The sequence below is a fragment of the Neolamprologus brichardi genome, chromosome 16 (assembly GCF_056152115.1).
Source record: "Neolamprologus brichardi isolate AB-2024 chromosome 16, ASM5615211v1, whole genome shotgun sequence".
NCBI classification, from domain to species: domain Eukaryota; kingdom Metazoa; phylum Chordata; class Actinopteri; order Cichliformes; family Cichlidae; genus Neolamprologus; species Neolamprologus brichardi.
In genome coordinates this window covers 30,592,036-30,610,346 of record NC_142119.1, presented here as the reverse complement: position 1 = coordinate 30,610,346, position 18,311 = coordinate 30,592,036, and the positions used below count along the sequence as shown (strand labels likewise).

At 38.5% G+C, this 18,311-nt stretch overlaps 3 protein-coding genes across 5 annotated transcripts in view; 2 read left to right on the top strand and 1 right to left on the bottom strand.

The window, feature by feature from the left end:
• Nucleotides 1–621, top strand: part of dars1 (aspartyl-tRNA synthetase 1) — a 33,264-nt gene extending 32,643 nt beyond the window's left edge. The window contains exon 18 of the mRNA XM_006799108.3: nucleotides 60–621. Coding sequence (XP_006799171.2) covers nucleotides 60–151 — 92 coding nt within the window. The 3' untranslated portion in view covers nucleotides 152–621. The remainder of the gene's footprint in view (nucleotides 1–59) is intronic.
• LOC102778817 (protein lifeguard 3-like) lies at nucleotides 301–7,661 on the bottom strand. 3 transcript variants are annotated; one of them, XM_087830176.1, is made up of 13 exons: nucleotides 7,462–7,661; nucleotides 6,711–6,839; nucleotides 4,668–4,937; nucleotides 4,497–4,564; nucleotides 4,340–4,404; nucleotides 4,180–4,233; nucleotides 4,006–4,056; nucleotides 3,859–3,898; nucleotides 3,626–3,663; nucleotides 3,424–3,511; nucleotides 2,969–3,064; nucleotides 2,781–2,834; nucleotides 301–1,080 (listed from the first exon to the last, which is right to left on the bottom strand). In XM_087830176.1, exons 3-13 carry the CDS (start codon nucleotides 4,921–4,923, stop codon nucleotides 931–933), a joined length of 960 nt encoding a protein of 319 aa, XP_087686302.1. In that variant the 5' UTR covers nucleotides 4,924–4,937; nucleotides 6,711–6,839; nucleotides 7,462–7,661; the 3' UTR covers nucleotides 301–930. The 3 variants fall into 3 exon arrangements, with proteins under 3 accessions (XP_087686302.1, XP_087686301.1, XP_035767172.1); XM_087830175.1 differs by having other exon boundaries at nucleotides 4,497–4,937; XM_035911279.2 differs by lacking the exon at nucleotides 7,462–7,661 and adding an exon at nucleotides 6,927–7,144 and having other exon boundaries at nucleotides 4,497–4,937.
• Nucleotides 7,501–15,538, top strand: pnkd (PNKD metallo-beta-lactamase domain containing). Its single transcript, XM_006799106.3, has 9 exons — nucleotides 7,501–7,671; nucleotides 8,051–8,166; nucleotides 8,372–8,484; nucleotides 9,271–9,329; nucleotides 10,312–10,404; nucleotides 10,798–10,961; nucleotides 12,239–12,325; nucleotides 12,547–12,662; nucleotides 14,102–15,538. The coding sequence occupies exons 1-9, from the start codon at nucleotides 7,517–7,519 to the stop codon at nucleotides 14,273–14,275; spliced, it is 1,077 nt and encodes a 358-aa protein (XP_006799169.2). The 5' UTR covers nucleotides 7,501–7,516; the 3' UTR covers nucleotides 14,276–15,538.
• The last annotated feature ends 2,773 nt before the right edge of the window (nucleotides 15,539–18,311 follow it).

Here is an 18,311-nt window from a genome sequence, read left to right as displayed (position 1 = left end):
AATGGTTTTTGGTTTTTTTGTAAGAATAAAAAAACTGATAAAGATGTCATTCTTCACAGGCCTGGAGAGAGTCTGCATGCTCTACCTGGGTCTCCACAACGTCCGGCAGACCTCCATGTTCCCACGTGACCCCAAGCGCCTGACACCTTAAACCTTCCGGTGTGGACGACGCATAAATACTGGTGACGGGAAACAATACTAATCCACAATCAAGGAAGGGAGAACATATATAGGAGCTAATGCCACCCTAGAACTCTTAACGTGTTACTGTAATTAACCACCGACATGAAGAAAGCAGTTATAACAGTAAGGTATGATTTATTGATCGGTGTGCACCGTTTTCTAACAACAACAAATAACAGAAACATTAAAGAGAACAAAGGAAATGGCCAGGGATTCAAGAAGACAACTCTTTTCTGTTTTTTTAATCGGTGAGTCCGTGTTCTCTGGGTTTTCTCTTTAGAAAAATGAAAAGTACATAACAAACAGATCTTAGACCTTCTTACTACCAGCACAGATGTTTGACTAATGATTGTGGTGTCCAGCAGTATGCCTCCAACTACACATGTTTTGTAAGTCTAAGCACTGACAATAATAAAAACAAATGTGTTGATCTGTAAATGGCTTCGTTCCCTTTTTTGGAGGCAGAAACACTTTGTTAATGAGGAGGTTTGATCGAAGTAATAGTTGAGAGTACTACACTCCTTAACGTGAACATAAATATTAAAATGCATACAAATGTGCAAAGCTTAAGCAGCTCTCTTCCTTTACACGGGCTAAGTGTAAGCTTTGCGGCTGCAGTCCTGCTACATACAGCGCAACAAACAAAGTGCTCGAGTGTTACTGATGTAGAAAAAATAAGTAATAATCTTTCTGACAGTTTGCTGTGTGTCTGCCAGCAAATACAATATACAAACTCCAACCGCTGGCTCATTCAGTCGCAGCTCCGCTGACTTGAAGGATGAAGAGGAAGATGTGAACAATATCAACATAAAGAGAAAGCGCTCCGTAGACGTACTCCTCTGGGCTGATAGCCAACTCCCGATTTCCGATAAGAAGTTGGGTGTTGTACACTAAAAACTAATGTAAGGAAAAAAAGGAAAGAGGAAATTGATATAAAAAACATGAATACAAGGAAAAATGCTGCAACATTTCTAGTCTTTTGTCATGTTTGTGACCATTAATGAAAACTTTTGGTTTTTGGACTGTTACGTGTCACTCACTATGACCAACAAGAAAATTTACATCCTGTATCATGTGAGGCTACAACTGTACTAATGGCTTTGTGATTCTGTTCTTAACATGTGGTGGTGCGTTTAATTTAACCCTTTTCGTGTGTTGCTGTGTTAATATTTACTCATTAACACAAAATTCCAAATATAGCTGAGACTGACAGGAATGGTAAACAAAGGCTAAGGTAAAAAGTTTGGGTAAATTATATTTTGAATATAATGGTACAAAAGCAAAGGTCAGACAATCCCCAGCATTATGGGAAAACCACATTAAAAAGTGCTATAACATGTATACAGTGAGATTTCCTGTTTAAAAAACCTATTGGGACAATGAATGTGGAAATCATGTTTGTAACAGGAAATGATAAAATGTCCCAAAAACAACCCAATTCACTTTATACACTGCGCAAAAAATGAAAGGAACACTTGATCATAGTTGGAACTTCATGAATATCCGTCTGTTCGATTAGGGAAAACTGATTTTACCTCTTTTACTAAAGAAAGCATGTGACAGGGGTGAAAGGGAGAGGAGACACCGTAATAAACGTTAGCTTGTTGCAACATCATCTGTGAAAAGAACACTGTGTTGGTGGTGAACCTGCAAGCTGAGTTACACAATGCTGGTTTCTGACCACAGAACCCACCTAGGAACACTGAGCCTTCATGTCATGTTCAAGGAGTCTCTTGATGACATTTTGGTTGTAAACATGCACAAACAACCTGGTTGAGTTCACTTTGTAGGGCTCTGGCAGTGCTGCTCGTGTAACGGGCCTGTTGACATGGCAAACCTGTGCCTTACTGATGGAGCTGAGCAACCTGTGGAGGCTGCAGGTGCTGTCTCATGCTACCAAGTAGCAAAAAGGACCCAGCAAAAAGCAAAACTAGAGAAAAATCCATCAAAAAACCTTCCCTTTCTGGAGGTTGTCTTGTTGTTGCCTTTCCCGTGCAACTGTTATCACCTTTTTATTGGATTCACAATAGTTTATGCTTTCTATCTGGACATCCTGATATCTCTGAAGTTAACAGACTTTGTGTTAAACTGAAGATTGAGTGTTCCCTTCTTTGTTTTTTTGGTTAAGCAGTGCAGTTTTTGCAGTTATCCTGTCTGGACTAAAGTTGCAGACAGAATGACTAATATCTCTGCTACAATGCCTGCGGCATTGTTACACATATCAAAACACAGTGGAAAAATTTCCACGATATGTACTGATCATGTCCGTTTTGGAATTTTGGACATGCTGGAGCTTCTTCCTTTGGCATCACTCCTAGACTAAAACTTGATTTAACGAAAGGCAAATCACAAAAAAACATGTCAGCTGGCACGACACTTCCATAGTTCTAAGGTGAAAAAAGCTTTTATTTGATAGACCAATCAAAATCAAGACAAATACGATGATGAATAGTAGATTATCACCACATTATTTAGGGCTCCTAAATAGCTATGTATTGGGGGTGTAAGGACTGCTAATGTCTCGCTTGCTTTTCAACAACAGACTCGTAATCCCAAGAAGAAATACTCGGTCTAATTTTGTGTCAGTGTGGACTCACCAGAGTGTAAACTATGGCTCCAATTGCAGCGTAGAGCATATGCAGCCAGGGGACCTGTTGAGTGACATAAGAAAGGCTCCTGAATGTGAAATCAGTCACACAGATACACCCTTGGGAGCTGCTGTTCCTCACGCAGAGAAACACGAGTAGACAGAATAAATTAAATGACTTGACCAGAGCAGGCTCACATATTGGAAGGAGAGGACGATGGCTGTAACAATCCCAATGATCATGAGCAGAACGGCCGCAATGCAGAGGAGTCCGCCGCAGGAGGTGAAGTCCACCTGTGATGAGAAACAAGTCATTAAGGGGATGAAAGTGAAGCTGATATGCTTCAAGCTACATGAAAGAGCAGTGAGACTATTGTGAAAGAGGATCGGAATAAGGTGAAAGAGAAATATATGTGTGTGCGTGTGTGAAACGTGTCTTGTAGAAGCCAAAAATGTAACTTGTGTATCTCGAGTTGCATCAGACAGAGAAGTTGGATTCGCATCTTATCCCAAAATGTTATAAATATTTAAAGGATTTCAGTGCCCCCATTGTAATGCAAGACAAAGGAGTTCTTTTACACCGACAACAAAGACATCCCTTGACAAGCCACAGGCTACTGAGCTACAGCGAGACAGTTTACATCTCCGTGTACCTTAGTTTGGAAGCAGAAGACTGTCACAGCTATACAGACTAATGCTGTTACTCCCATGGCGATAAACACTGCTTTGGTTCCATAATAGCTGTAAAGGACACATGTAGCGATTAAAACGAAACAAAAAAAAAGGCACATATATACCATCAGGATCAAAATGTGCTGTTTTGAGCTGTTGTTTGAATAAAGCCAATAAACAAACCTTGAAACTGCTCCGGCCATGTAAGACAAGGCAAGAGTCTGCAAGATCAAACATGAATACAATGTGTCTTAAATGTCAGAGCGAGTTTTAGCACTTTTTAGAGATGTCTTATTTCTACTGACTTTACTTTTTCAGTCTTCAGCACCTCACACTATGTTAGTTCTGCACATATATATCTGCTGTGGCATTACCAGTGTCAATGTCTGACCCTTAGTCTAATAAACAACACTTACAAATACTCCAAGCAGCACAAGATTCCATGGAAAACGCCTCCTAAAAAGTACAGAAACCACAAACATCACTGTTTATGAATATTTTAATAAGCCATAATAATAGCAATAATAAAACTTAATTTTTCCAACTTATTTGGCCATGCTTACCTCGGCTCTTTGCAGCAGATGAGAATGCAGTAAACCACAAAGTAAACCACACTACGGAAAGATTCACCACTGTGATTATTATTACATGCATCATATTCTTCACATGTTTTGTTTTTTTTATCAATTGATGTAATTGCACTAAAACTGTGCGGTCGTTTCTTAAAAGTAACTCACAAAGATGCCCAGTAGATGCCAGGGTAACTGATGACAAACATCCTCACTGGGTCACTGTGAAAGCAGATACATGGCGTCACCAAAGGCCAGACTGTGTTTCTTACCCTTCACCAGATACATTCACCAGTGGCTAGATGGATGTATAAATGGGGAAACTTACACAAATGTAAAGACAGCAACAACTGAGAAGGTGACAGCAAGCTGTGCTGATAAAATTAAGTAAACCTGTCCAAAAAAGAAAGAAAAAAAGAAAGATCAGAGCAGCAGGATTGTCACCGGCACAAAGAGCAAGTTAAGACACAGTCACAAACCCTTACTTTTCTGATGAAGGCATGCCGAACAGATGTGCTTTCCCACTGGGTGCTGAGAAAATCCTCCATCTCTCCTGCAGAATTTGGAAGAGCCAAGTGGTAATTTATCCTTGTTACACCTAATCTAAATATATTGCAGGGTGTGATTACTTCAAGACTGTGCCACTCGCTAAGAACCTGGGTTGGAGGCAGGCAGTCCAGCAGACAGAGTCGGTATTGTGGTGGGCATCCCAGATGGAGGAAGGCCAGGGCCTTGACACATGCTGATCGGCGGGTAGACACCCCCTTGGCCCCAGTAGCCAGGACTGGGACTGTAAGATGGAGGTGGGGGAAGAGGAGAGCCATGCTGTGGCTGGTAGGGGAAGTTATCACACTTAGGATGATGCAGTGCTTCCTCGTAGGGGGGAGGACTGTCAATTTTAGATGTCATCATTTTTCTGGACTACCCTAAAGACAGGATGAGTGGTACAAAGCTATGTCAGACTGACATCTTTTCACTATCCACTAGTTATTGCTGACTTTCCATTTTCACAATTACAAAATAAAATCTTCCTTCTATATTACATCGTAAATCACAGTATGTTGCGTTGCTTAATTCTGTGCTATTATTTCCTGGAAAGTATGTGGTCACCCTAGTTTCAGAAAGGGTGATCACACAAGTCCCTCCTTGCGCACAGCATTATTATCTGTTTTTCTGTGTTTCACATGTGATTCTCAGAAATCAGCACCGAATAACAGAATTCTAAAGTCTGACTCGTTTCCAGTTGCTGTAAAGAAAATAGGGAAGGCTGTCTCTACAGGACGTCCTGGTGGCCTCGGGGACGTTTTGGCTTGCTGTGAACTTTCAGCTGGTTCAAGCACCACGCAGGAACCACGCAAATCTACCACATCAAAGACATGCAAAACTGTTGCTCTGTCTGTCTCTCTCAGCAAGGCAGGCGACGTGAACCAGGTAACGTTAGACACGTTGAACAGATGAAAGGGAACGATGGAGGAAAGAGGGAGGGAATAAAAAAGAGAAGGCAGGTAAATGCTGAAAAATAAGTGGCAGTCAGGAGCAGGAACGTGTGCATATGTGTTATTTTGATACTTTTGCACAGTTCTTGAGTACAAAAACCTCTCACTGTGCATAAAGCTCACTGTGTCTCCCTCTTTGGTTTAAAAACTGTATTAGATAAAGGTATTATTCCATATTTCTGGCTTTGTACATGTGTATGTGGGGTAAGTGTGGAAGATTTTCCCTGTTACAGCGGCAGCCATGTCAGATTTTTGAAAACTTGGAACTCACAATAATAAATTACATTTAAATTTAACATTAAAAATGTAATTTTGTTATCATTCTGTATATCTGTATGTACTGTAACACCGCAGACACCCTTGGTCTCCTTACACTTGTACTTTAAGTGTGAGTCACTTGCTAATTAAAAATTAATTTGACTACTATAAATATTTTAAATTAGAGTGCCACGTTTGTTCGGGATAATTGGGCCACATGTAATGAAACTGCAATATTTTGAAGGGCTGAAAAAAGGTGTGGTTAGCTGGGAAAGTTAGCAGTCTGGTGCTGTTGCTTGAATTATAGTTTAACTCAGCTCTTGGTTGTAATTCAACATATAGTTTCACAAGACACATTTAAACAACTTAAACATTATTGTGTCTGGAAGGCACAGTCATGCCATGTGTTCACATTTATTGCTTGATAAAATATAAGAAGGGTCGCGCAAAGTATGAGAGTAGAACCCAATGACTGTAATTCTGTTTAATTTAAGAATGAAGTGTATGTGGACACTTGGAGGCCAAGGAAAGTTCCCCCATCTAAAGTTATGATTTTTCTTCTTTCAATATGCAGCTCACCTTCAGTTTCATTTATTCTATTAAAGCACCTGTAAGAGCAGTCGAATCCCTCTGCAGCACCTCACCGGTCTGAAAAGGCCAGACTGCATACATTTTTCTTTTTGTATGTAGTCTAGTCAGATTGCTCATAAAAATTAGTACTGTACTTAAGAATTTTTATGATAGGAAAAGAGAAAAAAGCAAGCATACTGCCGATTGTGAACAGAAAATTAAGCCTGTGTTATTTTTAAAACCCAGCCATACATTATATACAAATTTTAAAACACTACAACACTGCACTCAAGTAATCTCTTTGACCCACTTTTGGTTTGCTATGATCTGGTCACCCAGAAAACAAATGAAAACAAAGCAGAAAAGGTTACTTACCTTGTGGCTTGCGCCTGAGTTGGGTTCACTGTGTCCTTCAGTCCTGCCTTGGAGATTTGCAGCCGTGCACAACAGGAGGATGTCATCCTTTGTAACTGGATATGCTGGCTGAAACTCACACTGTTACTGCTGCTCTCAGAAAGAGGAGACTGGTTACTCATGTCGCCTCCTGCTAAAAAGTACCAATATTACCAAAACACAAACTACTGGTTGTACCTGCCTCTGCAATTAGTTAAATGCCAGTGCTTCCTTGATACCTAGTCAGCTTTGGCATTTTGTCTAAGGGTAATTGTAAGTCATAATTATATGTCAATGTATTTTTTCTTGTACTACAAAAATCATTAGAATTAACCTACAATACGGTTATAACAACAGACAGATAATTATTCAACATTTACATCAGAAAGAAATGTGATTATAAAAACAGAAATTCCCATTTTATGTGTTTCTTGATACAAAGTGGATTTGGATATAAAACAGGTAAAATCACACAGTATTTTTGCTAGTTCATATGCATGTTAAAGTTTGCCTGACAGACTGTCAAAACCCTTTTTTTTAAATTTAATTTAATTTACTACTACTACTTCCCAAGTGGTTCTGATGCCTAAACCTAAGCAAAATGTGATGGGAAAAATGTATAGTGAAAATATACAGAAAAAAATATAATATACTCGGTTTTAATACATAAAAGATAACGTAAACACGAGAAATCAGGTGTTAGCACAACACCGGTAGTGAGCCTAAAAGTCACCAGGGGACTGTTGTGACGTGTCGCTAGATACGTCATTACGTTCCGCTCAAAGGCTATGGCGCTTCCTGACTGGATAATAACACTGGTAGCCACTTCATCCTTCATCTGTTTTTGTTTGTGCCTTCGCTACAGACGGACAGGACAGGTGTTTTGGAGAAAATTGTTCAGCAAGATAATGGCCCGAACGGAGAAGCCCTTGTTCCGAATAGCGTGAGTATGGCGCCACTTTCCTTGGCGACAGAGATTTCTGTCGTTTCCTTGGCGATTCTCTTGGCGTAGCTTAGCAACATCTAGCCATTTTTATGTGCTATAGATTTATCCCACGTAATTTAATTTAGACAAGACCATTTGAAAAGTACAGCTGTTGGTATTCTGCTGTGAGGCTCTTCTCGCGATAATGGCATTTTTTTTATCAGCATATGCTGCAGTGGCTTCAACTTTATTTTAAGAGACGTTTGCATACCAACCATTTAAGTTACGTCAGTTGTGCTCATTCAACAAACCAAAGAAATGACAGTAACTGCATGGCGAGGTTAATAATGTTAACAGCTTTTACTATTGGGACATAACATTTCCAATTGTCTCCCAGGTACACACTCTACACTAAGACCAGACTTGGCTACATGTACTACAAACGGCAAATGCGGAAAGCTCGTGAAAATTACCCTGGAGGGCATTCAGCTACAGATCCCGTGGAGTTCAATGGTATATGCAACAATTACTGGTTTAACTGGGTGACACTGGGCCAAACAATGCCTTGCTGTCACACGCTGTACATACCATAGAACCAATTGTTATTACTATCAGTACAAAATTCTAGCATTTGTTTCATTAAAGATGGATATTTTTATTAGTGCATGTTTAATGTTGTCCCGAATAATTATTATGTCATTTCTTTCTCTGCCCACAGGTGTTAAAATAATTCCTATCTCTGTGCTCTCTGACAACTACAGCTACCTTATCATTGACAGAGCCTCGAGCATCGCAGTCGTTGTAGACCCTGCAGACCCTCAGATAGTTCAGGTGAGTGCCTCTAATGTCACTTATGTGTCTTTGAATGGGTTAATAGATTTAGGCTATTGCGCTGAAAACAGCAATCAGTAACTGTGTAGTTAGTTCCAAGGGAAAAGTTGTTGTTTTTTCTTAAGAACATGTTGCTGCAGAGAAGTCAGGACAGATATCGCCTGATATTAGTGAAACATGATTGATTTGCTTCTAGTTCAGCATTATTTTGTATATGTACCACAACTCTGATCCTTAAAGGTATTATATGAAATGTATAATATCTAGTATTAAGATCTTTAAGAAAACGAAATATTTTTTAGGGGAGTTGGAATAATACTATTAAAGTGTGATGATTGTCATTCAGTTCAAAGCCAGTTTATATACACATACAGGACATAGATGGGGTTAAAATGTATAAATAGTGTGAGTTACAAACAATATATGAAAGCCTGTATAGAATTATTGCTGTATTTATAAAAGTATGAGGTGTGTAAACAAAAAAATTGAGTTGTATTGAAAGCTTGATTGTAATTGTAGGGCTCATTGACATTGGAGCCTCTCTCTCTTACAGCTGGTATCTCTGCACTGTCATTTTTCTGCTACCTTACAACCATGTGTTTTACTTCAGCTGCAGCTGTTGACTGTCCGTAGCCAGCTGTTGTGAATGAGTGTGTTTTGTATCCATGGTATCTCTCCTTATTAAATACACAAGTATAATAACGCTGTGATGTGTCATGAATCTGAAGTGTTGACTGAAGGTTTTACCAACACCAGATTTATTTTTATTTTATTTTTTTATTTCAGGCAGTCCTCGAGGCAGAAGGAGTAATGTTAGAAGCAATACTATGTACACACAAGCACTGGTGAGTTTCATGTAATTTGTATGTATAAAAAAGGAGTAGGGGGGAAAGACAGCATAGTATTGTGATATTTAGCATAGCAGTGTTATATTGATACAGGGACACCAATTATCGATATTTTATTTTGGAAATACTGTGAACAAGAGGGCTTATCTCACCTGATAAGAGGCAACCTTTCTGCAAACAGATGCAGTCTGGCTTGGACTGACTGGAATTACTATGAGACAGATTGTAAATGTATAAATGCAGAGAGATTGCCAACATCTTGCCATCAGTCTGAACGAGTCTTTATTAATGATTACAACTTGAAGGGACTTAAACTTAATGGGCTGCCAGCTCATTGTATTCTGGTTATATTCCTATAGAACAGGAAGGTTGATCAGTGCAAATATAATAGTTTAATGTGGCTATTGAATATTTATAACAGTAAATTGCTGCAATATCAGAAACAGATTGGATGTCATTGCCAACTTGACCCCATTCAATATGACACTGGTAACATTTATAGTAGGTCTTAGTGACAGTTTTGGTGTACTTTACCATCTCCTTTTGTAGCTAAAAAAATTCCTGAGGTAACTTTATCTTATTGGATAAGACAGATATTAAAAATGTTTAACTTCGAGGAAATAATTTGCAGTTGAAGGCAAAAAAATCTAAATATATGTTAATGTGATAATCATACAAGACTCAGCATGTCACAAAAGGTTAAAAAATCATACAATATTTACTATATAGTAGGTATAGTAAAATAAAAATGTGATTCACATCTTTAACACAAGAAGTTAGACTTATTATTGCCGTACTGCAGATTAAAAGAATGCCATGCATTTGTATGTATAGATGTTTTCCCCACATTTTGAAAGTCCTGCCTTCAGTTTGATTAAAGTAAGCACAGTGTGTTTTTTTTTAAAAAGGTACTTTGTATCTGTAATGTGTGGATATTGTCTAAATTGCTGCGTGAACCTTCTTTGTGATCCGTGTACAGGGACCACAGTGGGGGAAACAAAGGGTTGAAACGGCTGCACAGCTCATGCCGAGTTTATGGAAATGTGGCTGATAACATTCCAGGCCTTACGCAGTAAGTCCCAGCTTGCACAGTATAGCCCACTGGCTCACTTTGAATCATTCTCACTGTACTAAGTCCTGTTTTGTTCCCACTGTCAGTAGTGGTAGCAGCTGACTTCACACTAAATTATCGTGGCATGAGTGACTATTCTGTTATGTCTGAGGGGATGGAGGGTTATTTTAGGAATTCCAAACCACCAAACTAAAGATTTTTTTTTTTCACATTTTTTTTCTAATAATGTAAAAATAATATGGGAAGGTAGTCGTTTTTGATACCTTTGCTCAACTGGTACATTTCAGAAATGGAAGTCTATTTCAGTTATTTTTAATCTTTTAATTTTCACTAAAAATCAGTAACTCCACACTTCTTGGTTTAGGTTTTTTCATTACTTGTTTTTCTTTCCAGCCCTCTCTCACACAATGACTCGGTAACAGTTGGGCGTATGCGCTTTAAGGCCCTCTTTACCCCTGGACACACGGTAGGCCACATGATCTACCTCTTGGATGGTCAAACAGTCGGTGCCCCCTCCAGCCTCTTCTCTGGTGACCTGGTGTTTCTCTCAGGATGTGGTAAGTTATGCAGAAAACCAGATCAAGACGAATTATTCTAGCTGTTTGCTTCTTTTTGGGGGGTTTTCAGAGTTACTGAAAATGCAGGATGAAATAGTTTGTTTGATGTGGAGTCATTCTACACGGGTTCTCTGGGTTTTACTGGCTCAAAACTGTTCTCTACAGGGAGTGACTATGCATGCAAACACAATTTGTCTGCACGTCGATATAGTTGTTACCTTAACAGAAGTCTATGCATTGCCCTCTTATTCCTGGCAATTTGATCAAAATATATGTTATGCTTAAGTAAAAGCAACTTAAAAAAAACTGGTGTGGCGTTTTTAGAGTTTTTTTTTTTTTTTGGGGGGGGGGGGGGGGGGGTTTCTATACTGTAAAAATGCTGAAGTCTGAGAACCTGATGATCGCACTTTCTAAAAGTCAGCTAAAATGCATAAGTGTGATACAAAGGAAGCGTGATTTTGACTTAATTGTACCATGTGATATATATGAAAAACCTATCTGTCATCAGTGTTTCAATCAGTGCAATTTTAAAAAGGATCTTTGACCTGATGCCTTTTCTGCATTCACATCTGTCATTTTTGGTTCACATCCAGATTACCTCATTCAAAAGCAAGTTTAACATTGCTAATGCAAGTCAGCACCATCTTAACTGAATACTGTTGCATGCAAATTACACCTTTTCATATTTCATCAGAAATGCTGATTAGATTTCCTTTGCATAACTTAATGTAACATTTTTTTTTAAGACTTGAAATAATTTAATCAGTTGCGTCAAAAAGTACTTAAAATATATACTTAATTATAGTATTGTATATTTAGTGGCCTGTTTTGGTTCCCTTGTAATACCAATGGCTTTTTTTCTAACATGTTCTTTAATATACAATAGATTTTGTATAGCAATTTAGTGATTGTCTGGTTTAGCAATTAATACATTTTCATTATGCACAAAATATTGAGATCAGCAGGAGACACAAACCCAGCCTTGGGTAAAATCTATGTGTGGATCCATCTGATGTGATGACCCCTTTGGGAAATAAGAGAGAAGTTGAAAGTATTATACAGAGTTTGTACAGTAGTTTGTGTCTTAATAGCTAGTGGTCATCCTCATGACCTTTGAGAAATTGGACATTTTTATCTTCCAATTAACCAATTTGACAATCTAACTATAGCAGTAATGAAAATATCCTGGTAATACTAAAGATTAGACCATATGAATGCTTCAGGAACCCTGTTTGGAAATTGGAATCTCTTTGTTAACCTGTCTTTATTGTTTCTAGGGAGAATGTTTGAAGGCAGTGCGACAACAATGCTGTCATCTCTGGACACAGTTGGCTCCTTGACTGATGATACTCTATTATGGCCTGGTAGGAGAATCTATTCAGTTGTCTGATTCAGTGTCAAAAAAGTTATGTTTGTGTGCTGCGGATGAAGTTGTGGCTTTAATATGTCTTTGCTTTTAAAAAAGAGTGTTTTATCTATATACAGCCAAACCATAAGAACGGGTTGCATAGGTTTGTAGGCTTTTAAGTATGGTTATACATGTGGCTGTGATATTTTTCTTGTGTGTCCACTGGCTGTCCCGCAGGTCATGAGTATGCAGAGGACAACCTGCTGTTTGCTGCTGAGGTTGAGCCGCACAACACAGCCAGGGAAAACAAATATCAGTGGGTGCTGCAGCAGCGAGGCCAGAAGCTGTGCACGGTGAGAATGATGTATCACCATTGTTATGCCTCTCAAGCGAGCCATCCCAGGATTCATGTTGTCCAACACCTGAAATAAGGGCTTATCAGTTGCGTACAGCGTTCGTGCTGACAGCACTCTTGAGTGCACGCCGCCCTCTCGCTTTCCCCTCTTCCAGGCTCAGTCGAGTCCATCTGTGATATAGTCTGCAGCAGAGCAAAGGTTTGCTGTTCAGTGAAGTGCCCATCCTGAATTTAGATTAGTTTTTTATCTGTTATCAATACATGCCTCTAAAGGCAGTTTCACGAGATTGGAGCTTCCAGTTGATGATTTCCACCTCCAAAACTTATTGAATGACTATAACGTTTCCTCTGCTGTCTGCATGTTTTCACATTTCACACGTAGTCTTTTGCTTATTTATGTCTCCTGAGTTTGATCTTTGAGTATTATTTATTAAAAAGATCAACTATATAGTACACCAAAAAAACATGCATGAAAACTGTAAAGTTTTCCTTATAGCAGAGCTGCCTGAAGGTGATGACCTAAACTTCTGAAACACTGCATCTGTATTTGACCAAATGTATCAGCAACTGTAGCACTGCTGTGACTCACTCGGTTAAGCAGGTCCTTTGAATAAAAACTAAATGCCATGCGGCGTGGACACCCAAGATTGCGAATGCGAGAACTTAACAACAAGTAAAGTAGGATTTTAAAATTGATACCACAGGTGCATCTACTCAAAGTCTCTAACAAGTTTGAATATCATTTCCCTCGACCTCAAGGTTAAGGTCAGAGGTCAAGTTTTCTAAAAATCTTGTGAGCGCAATAACTCAAGAAGGAAGTCACCTAGGATTCTCAACTTCATGCCATGCAGTTACTAAAAATCTTGGACAGGTTTAAATCCTGGAGACCTTGACCTCAAAGTCAAAGGCGACCTTTCCTGAAAAGCATCTAGGATTTTCAAATTAAGGTTGATGCCTTTGCTAATTCCAGATCTCATTGGCGGATTTTAAACTGTTATTGGTAAGGGATAGAAAGTCTGACTTAACAGATTGTTTTCGGCTTGTCATAGTAGGAACAGACCAAGCATTATTAACAATTAACCGAGTTTTATTCAAGCATCCCTTTGTGCTGTGATGCTGGAAAGAGGAAGCAGATGTCTAGGAATCCAGGTTGCGCTTTTCCTGTTGTGATATGTGTCTGCTTTGTTTAGGTTTATTGCCAAATTAACGTCAGTGTATCCTGGTAACAAATTAGCTGCTGTGTTTTCTTAATACTCACGGTGATGCCATCTGCAGAAATGCATTGTCTGTTTTGTGATGGGGAAGGGAGTAACAGAAATCACTTATTTTATCTTCTATGATAGATTCCTTTATTTTTAATCTTTCTACAAATGATTGACACTGTTCAATCAAGAGCCTTTGAGGTGGGCTGCGTTTTGACGTGCTCTTTGTTTCCAGTGTCCCTCCACGATTGGAGAAGAGAAGCAGTACAATCCTTTCCTGCGCAGCCACTCTGCAGAGCTCCACCTGGCTCTGGGCGTCCAGCAATTCCAGGAAGAAGACTGGACCCAGTTTAGGGCAAGGGTGCTGGAGGAACTGCGAAAACGCAAAGACCTCTACAACAGGAGATAGTACTACCAAGACGTCCACTAAACTTTAGGGAACAGCAGAGCTCAGCTGCACCAGGCACTGGTACAAAAGCAGCTATTTGCAGGTGAAAGCTAATAATAAACTGATCTCTAAAGGTACTGTAGAAACAGTTTGATCTATTCTCTCAGTGTTAAGGGGCATTAAGTAGTTTCTGACCTGTAGACCTGTAGCTAGGATGGTAACCACAACTTCGTTATTACATAATACTCATTAATAGTTCTATTACCTCTCCAAATGCTGTAAACTACAGTCATTTTTTTGTTCATGGGAAGAGCAGTGCTGATTTTGTTTTTACTTTTTACATAGGATGTAAATATTATTGTTTTGCATTACTAGAGCATAGACATTTTTTTTTCTTATTGAATTTTTTCTTTTTTTTGAAACACAGGGTGATAACAATTCACTACACTGAACCGTTTACATGCTAGGTACTGATTTGTTTACTCAATAGTAGTTTTTAGAACAAGTAATAAATTATATTTAAAAGGTTTCTGAGACAATCTTTGGTACACACGCTGTATTTGTTACCCTGGTTTCAGACTTACAGTGATGCTGAAGGGTAATTATCTTTTCCCCAAAGACTGACAGTTTGGGATTTGAGTATTTGATTGTGAATATTTGATATTGTGATATCAACATATTCACCAAATTAATGCTAGGATTCATTTAATAAATCGCAAAGGCACTTTGCTGTTGGTACCTTGTGTGAAAGTGAGCACAATGTGACAAAAAAAGTCTGTACATTAATTTTTTTTTTTATAATAAGTCAGTTTAATAATGCAGTTTTTTTTTTTTTTTAGTTTGACTTAAAAAAAGTAACACAAACATTCATTCTTTGCAACGGTTGTGTTTGGGCTACTTGTACTGTTAGTTTTTTTATTTAATTTGGTTTTGGTTTTCCTTAAGAATTCGTACATTATAGTTCATGTTATAGTTGATGTGAAGAACGTAAACAAGTGGGCCAAAGACAAAAATGTATATTTTCTTGAACAGATCTCTTTTGTGCCTGTGAGCAAATCATTTTTTTGTGAACTTCTTGTTATCATTTTAAATTTGTTCACTCCCTGAATGTGAACTACAAAATATGTGAAGGATCTAACTGGTACTTAACTGTAGTGAGACATGACTGAATTCATGTTGAAGGGACGATTGAATTAAGACTGCATTTATAATGTGACTGTGGCAAAAGAAATATTGTTTTTTGTTTTGGTGTATTTGACCAATTAAAACCTTTGGAATGCAAAATTTATCTTTTCTTGTCTTGTTTTTTTTGTTTGTTTGTTTGTTTGTTTGTTTGTTTGTTTGTTTGTTTGTTTGTTCGTTCGTTCGTTCGTTCGTTCGTTTTAACTGTATCGGATGATTTTCATGATGTGACTACTCTCAGCTTCTGTTAAATTGTTGCTTTTTTGGATGGCTTCCTGTTCAGAAAACAGACCCAAACTTATTAAGCGTCCACTTTATCGCATCTCTCTCATATTCAAACTGTCATCGCTCTGCTATTAGCTCATCTTGCCAATGGACTGTCCTTCCACAAGTCACAATAATTACTACTTCTATAGTATTGATCAGAATTTAATCAAACTTACCCACAATAATCATCTAATGGGTCTTTACCAAAATTGTCCTCAAGGACACTTTTTTTGGTCATTTTTATAGGCACTTGTCCATGTTCACACTATAACCTTCATGCATACTTCTTCCAGTCTCATAATATGTTTGCCTCTGGGGTGATCGTGGCTCAAGAGTTGGGAGTTCGCCTTGTAATCGGAAGGTTGCCGGTTCGAGCCCCGGCTTGGACAGTCTCAGTCATTGTGTCTTTGGGCAAGACACTTCACACGTTGCCTACTGGTGGTGGTCAGAGGGCCCGGTGGCGCCAGTGTCCGGCAGCCTGGCCTCTGTCAGTGCGCCCCACGGTGGCTGTGGCTACAATGTAGCTTGCCATCACCAGTGTGTGAATGTGTGTGTGTGTGGATGACTAGATATGTAAAGCGCTTTGGGGTCCTTAAGGACTAGTAAAGCGTTATATAAATACAGGCCATTTACCATCTGATGTCTTGAACAGTAATCAATTTAAATCATATTTATCAGTCTTTAACATATTCATGAACTTCATGAAGTGCCAAATGATGTGAAAGTTTGAAAGTATTGCTTTGCCTTTATATGTTGCATACCACTTGTATCCCATGCAATGATCCTTATTGGTCATGATCATGGCAGGAATCATCCCATTGTTTTACTCCCATATTCATGGATATTTCATGTTAATACTTTAGCAGCTACACCCACAGTCTGGTCACATGCTCACTCCTCACAGTCTTTGGCATTTTAAAGTCTGCCAACGACTGTGAGTGGAAAGTCACGTGACTGTGCCCATCGATAAAGTGAGTTTTTTCCAGTTCTGCCAGCTCTTCTCCATAGATTCAGTATTTTCATGTCACTGAAGTTCACATTTAAATAGTGAATCGGGTCTAAGACATTAATCATTGCAAGGATTGCAAAGCATCTTTGCAATGCATGCTCATGTTGGTTGTAAAAACAAATTAGCCTAAAACTGATGTTAATTTGGACTTATTTAAAAAAACGTCTACAAAAACAGACGTGTTACAGCAGCTGAGCTAAAAAGAAACTTTGACGTACAGTTTTTATGATCCAGTCTTGCTAGAATTTAAACGTCAAATTTCAGAAGGGATTTAACTAGATTAGGATTTTATAAGAACATTTGATAGCGTAAAATGTGTGACAATACAGTGGAGAAAACGTCGTCTTTTGCACATTTTGTTTTCCTTCTTTGTGTCTTTTTTTTATACAAAGGAAGTATAACGCAGTTTCTGTCTATGTGCAGAGGGCCAAAATGAAAAAGAAATAAATCTTTAAACTTTTGAGGGGGTTTGAAAGCGCTTCAGATTTCTGTGTTGCTCCTCCAGAAAAGCCTGTACCAGAGCACCTTGTCCCTTGGTGATTGTTGACTAAAATGTTATTCTGTTTGTTTGATGCAGACTCGCACCTTATTTGCATATGTTTGAGTTATGAATACTACCACATGGGAGACTGTTTTACTTCAGGTTATGTTTTAATGAGTAAGCATGAAAGTAAACTCTTCTATTAGAGCTGTATAAGTGTTGTCTTTGCAAGCATTCAAAACTGACAGCTGAGATATTTTCCCCACTGCTAGAACTTCCCTCAGCTGAAATAAGGGAATAACCTACTTTGTGTGGATGCAAGAGATGTTCTAAAAAAGGAATAGATGAACAGTAAGAAAATATTACAGCAAGCTGTAGGATTACAATCCTGTCTTTTGTAATAATCAGATTTTATACCCTGTTTGTTTTTTGTTTGTTTGGAGGTTTTTTTAAAAAATTTTTTTTTACAAAGGTAGAACTGGATTTATTAGAACTAAAACAAGAGCTATAATACAGTGCAAGTAAGAAGTGGCAAACTGTGGCACATTACAGGTTTAGGATTAAGTATAATCAGTTAATACTGTGGTAATCTAGTCTAGTCTAGATATGCTTGGGCTATCTACTGCAGTAATCAAAGATATGTCAGACCCAGGTCTTCATGCTCTTATTTTCTCACTAAAAAAAGGTCATTTAGAATGTTTTCACAACACGGTTGCAAAGTCTTTCAAGACTACATTTTGTATAATGTGGTATGGGGTTTAGCTCAGGGCGTAGAACATGTTATCTACTAATCAGGAGGTTGGTAGTTCAATGACTTGATCAAAGGGTGGCTGCTTGAAGGGTGGCTGATCCAGTCTGCATGCCAAAGTATCCATGGGCAAGATACTGAATACCAAGTTGGAATGTGAAAGTTAGATCGAAAGCACTTAGGTGTATATATAAAAAAATTAAAAAAATGTTATCATGTTTGGTTTGACAAGAGGTGGAACTGAAGGTGGAACACTTACAGATGCAATGTTTTCACTGGGAGTGACCACAATGAAATACATTAGAAATGAACACATCAGAGAGACAGCTTGGGCTGAGTGGTCTGGAGACAAAGTTAAGAGACACAAGAC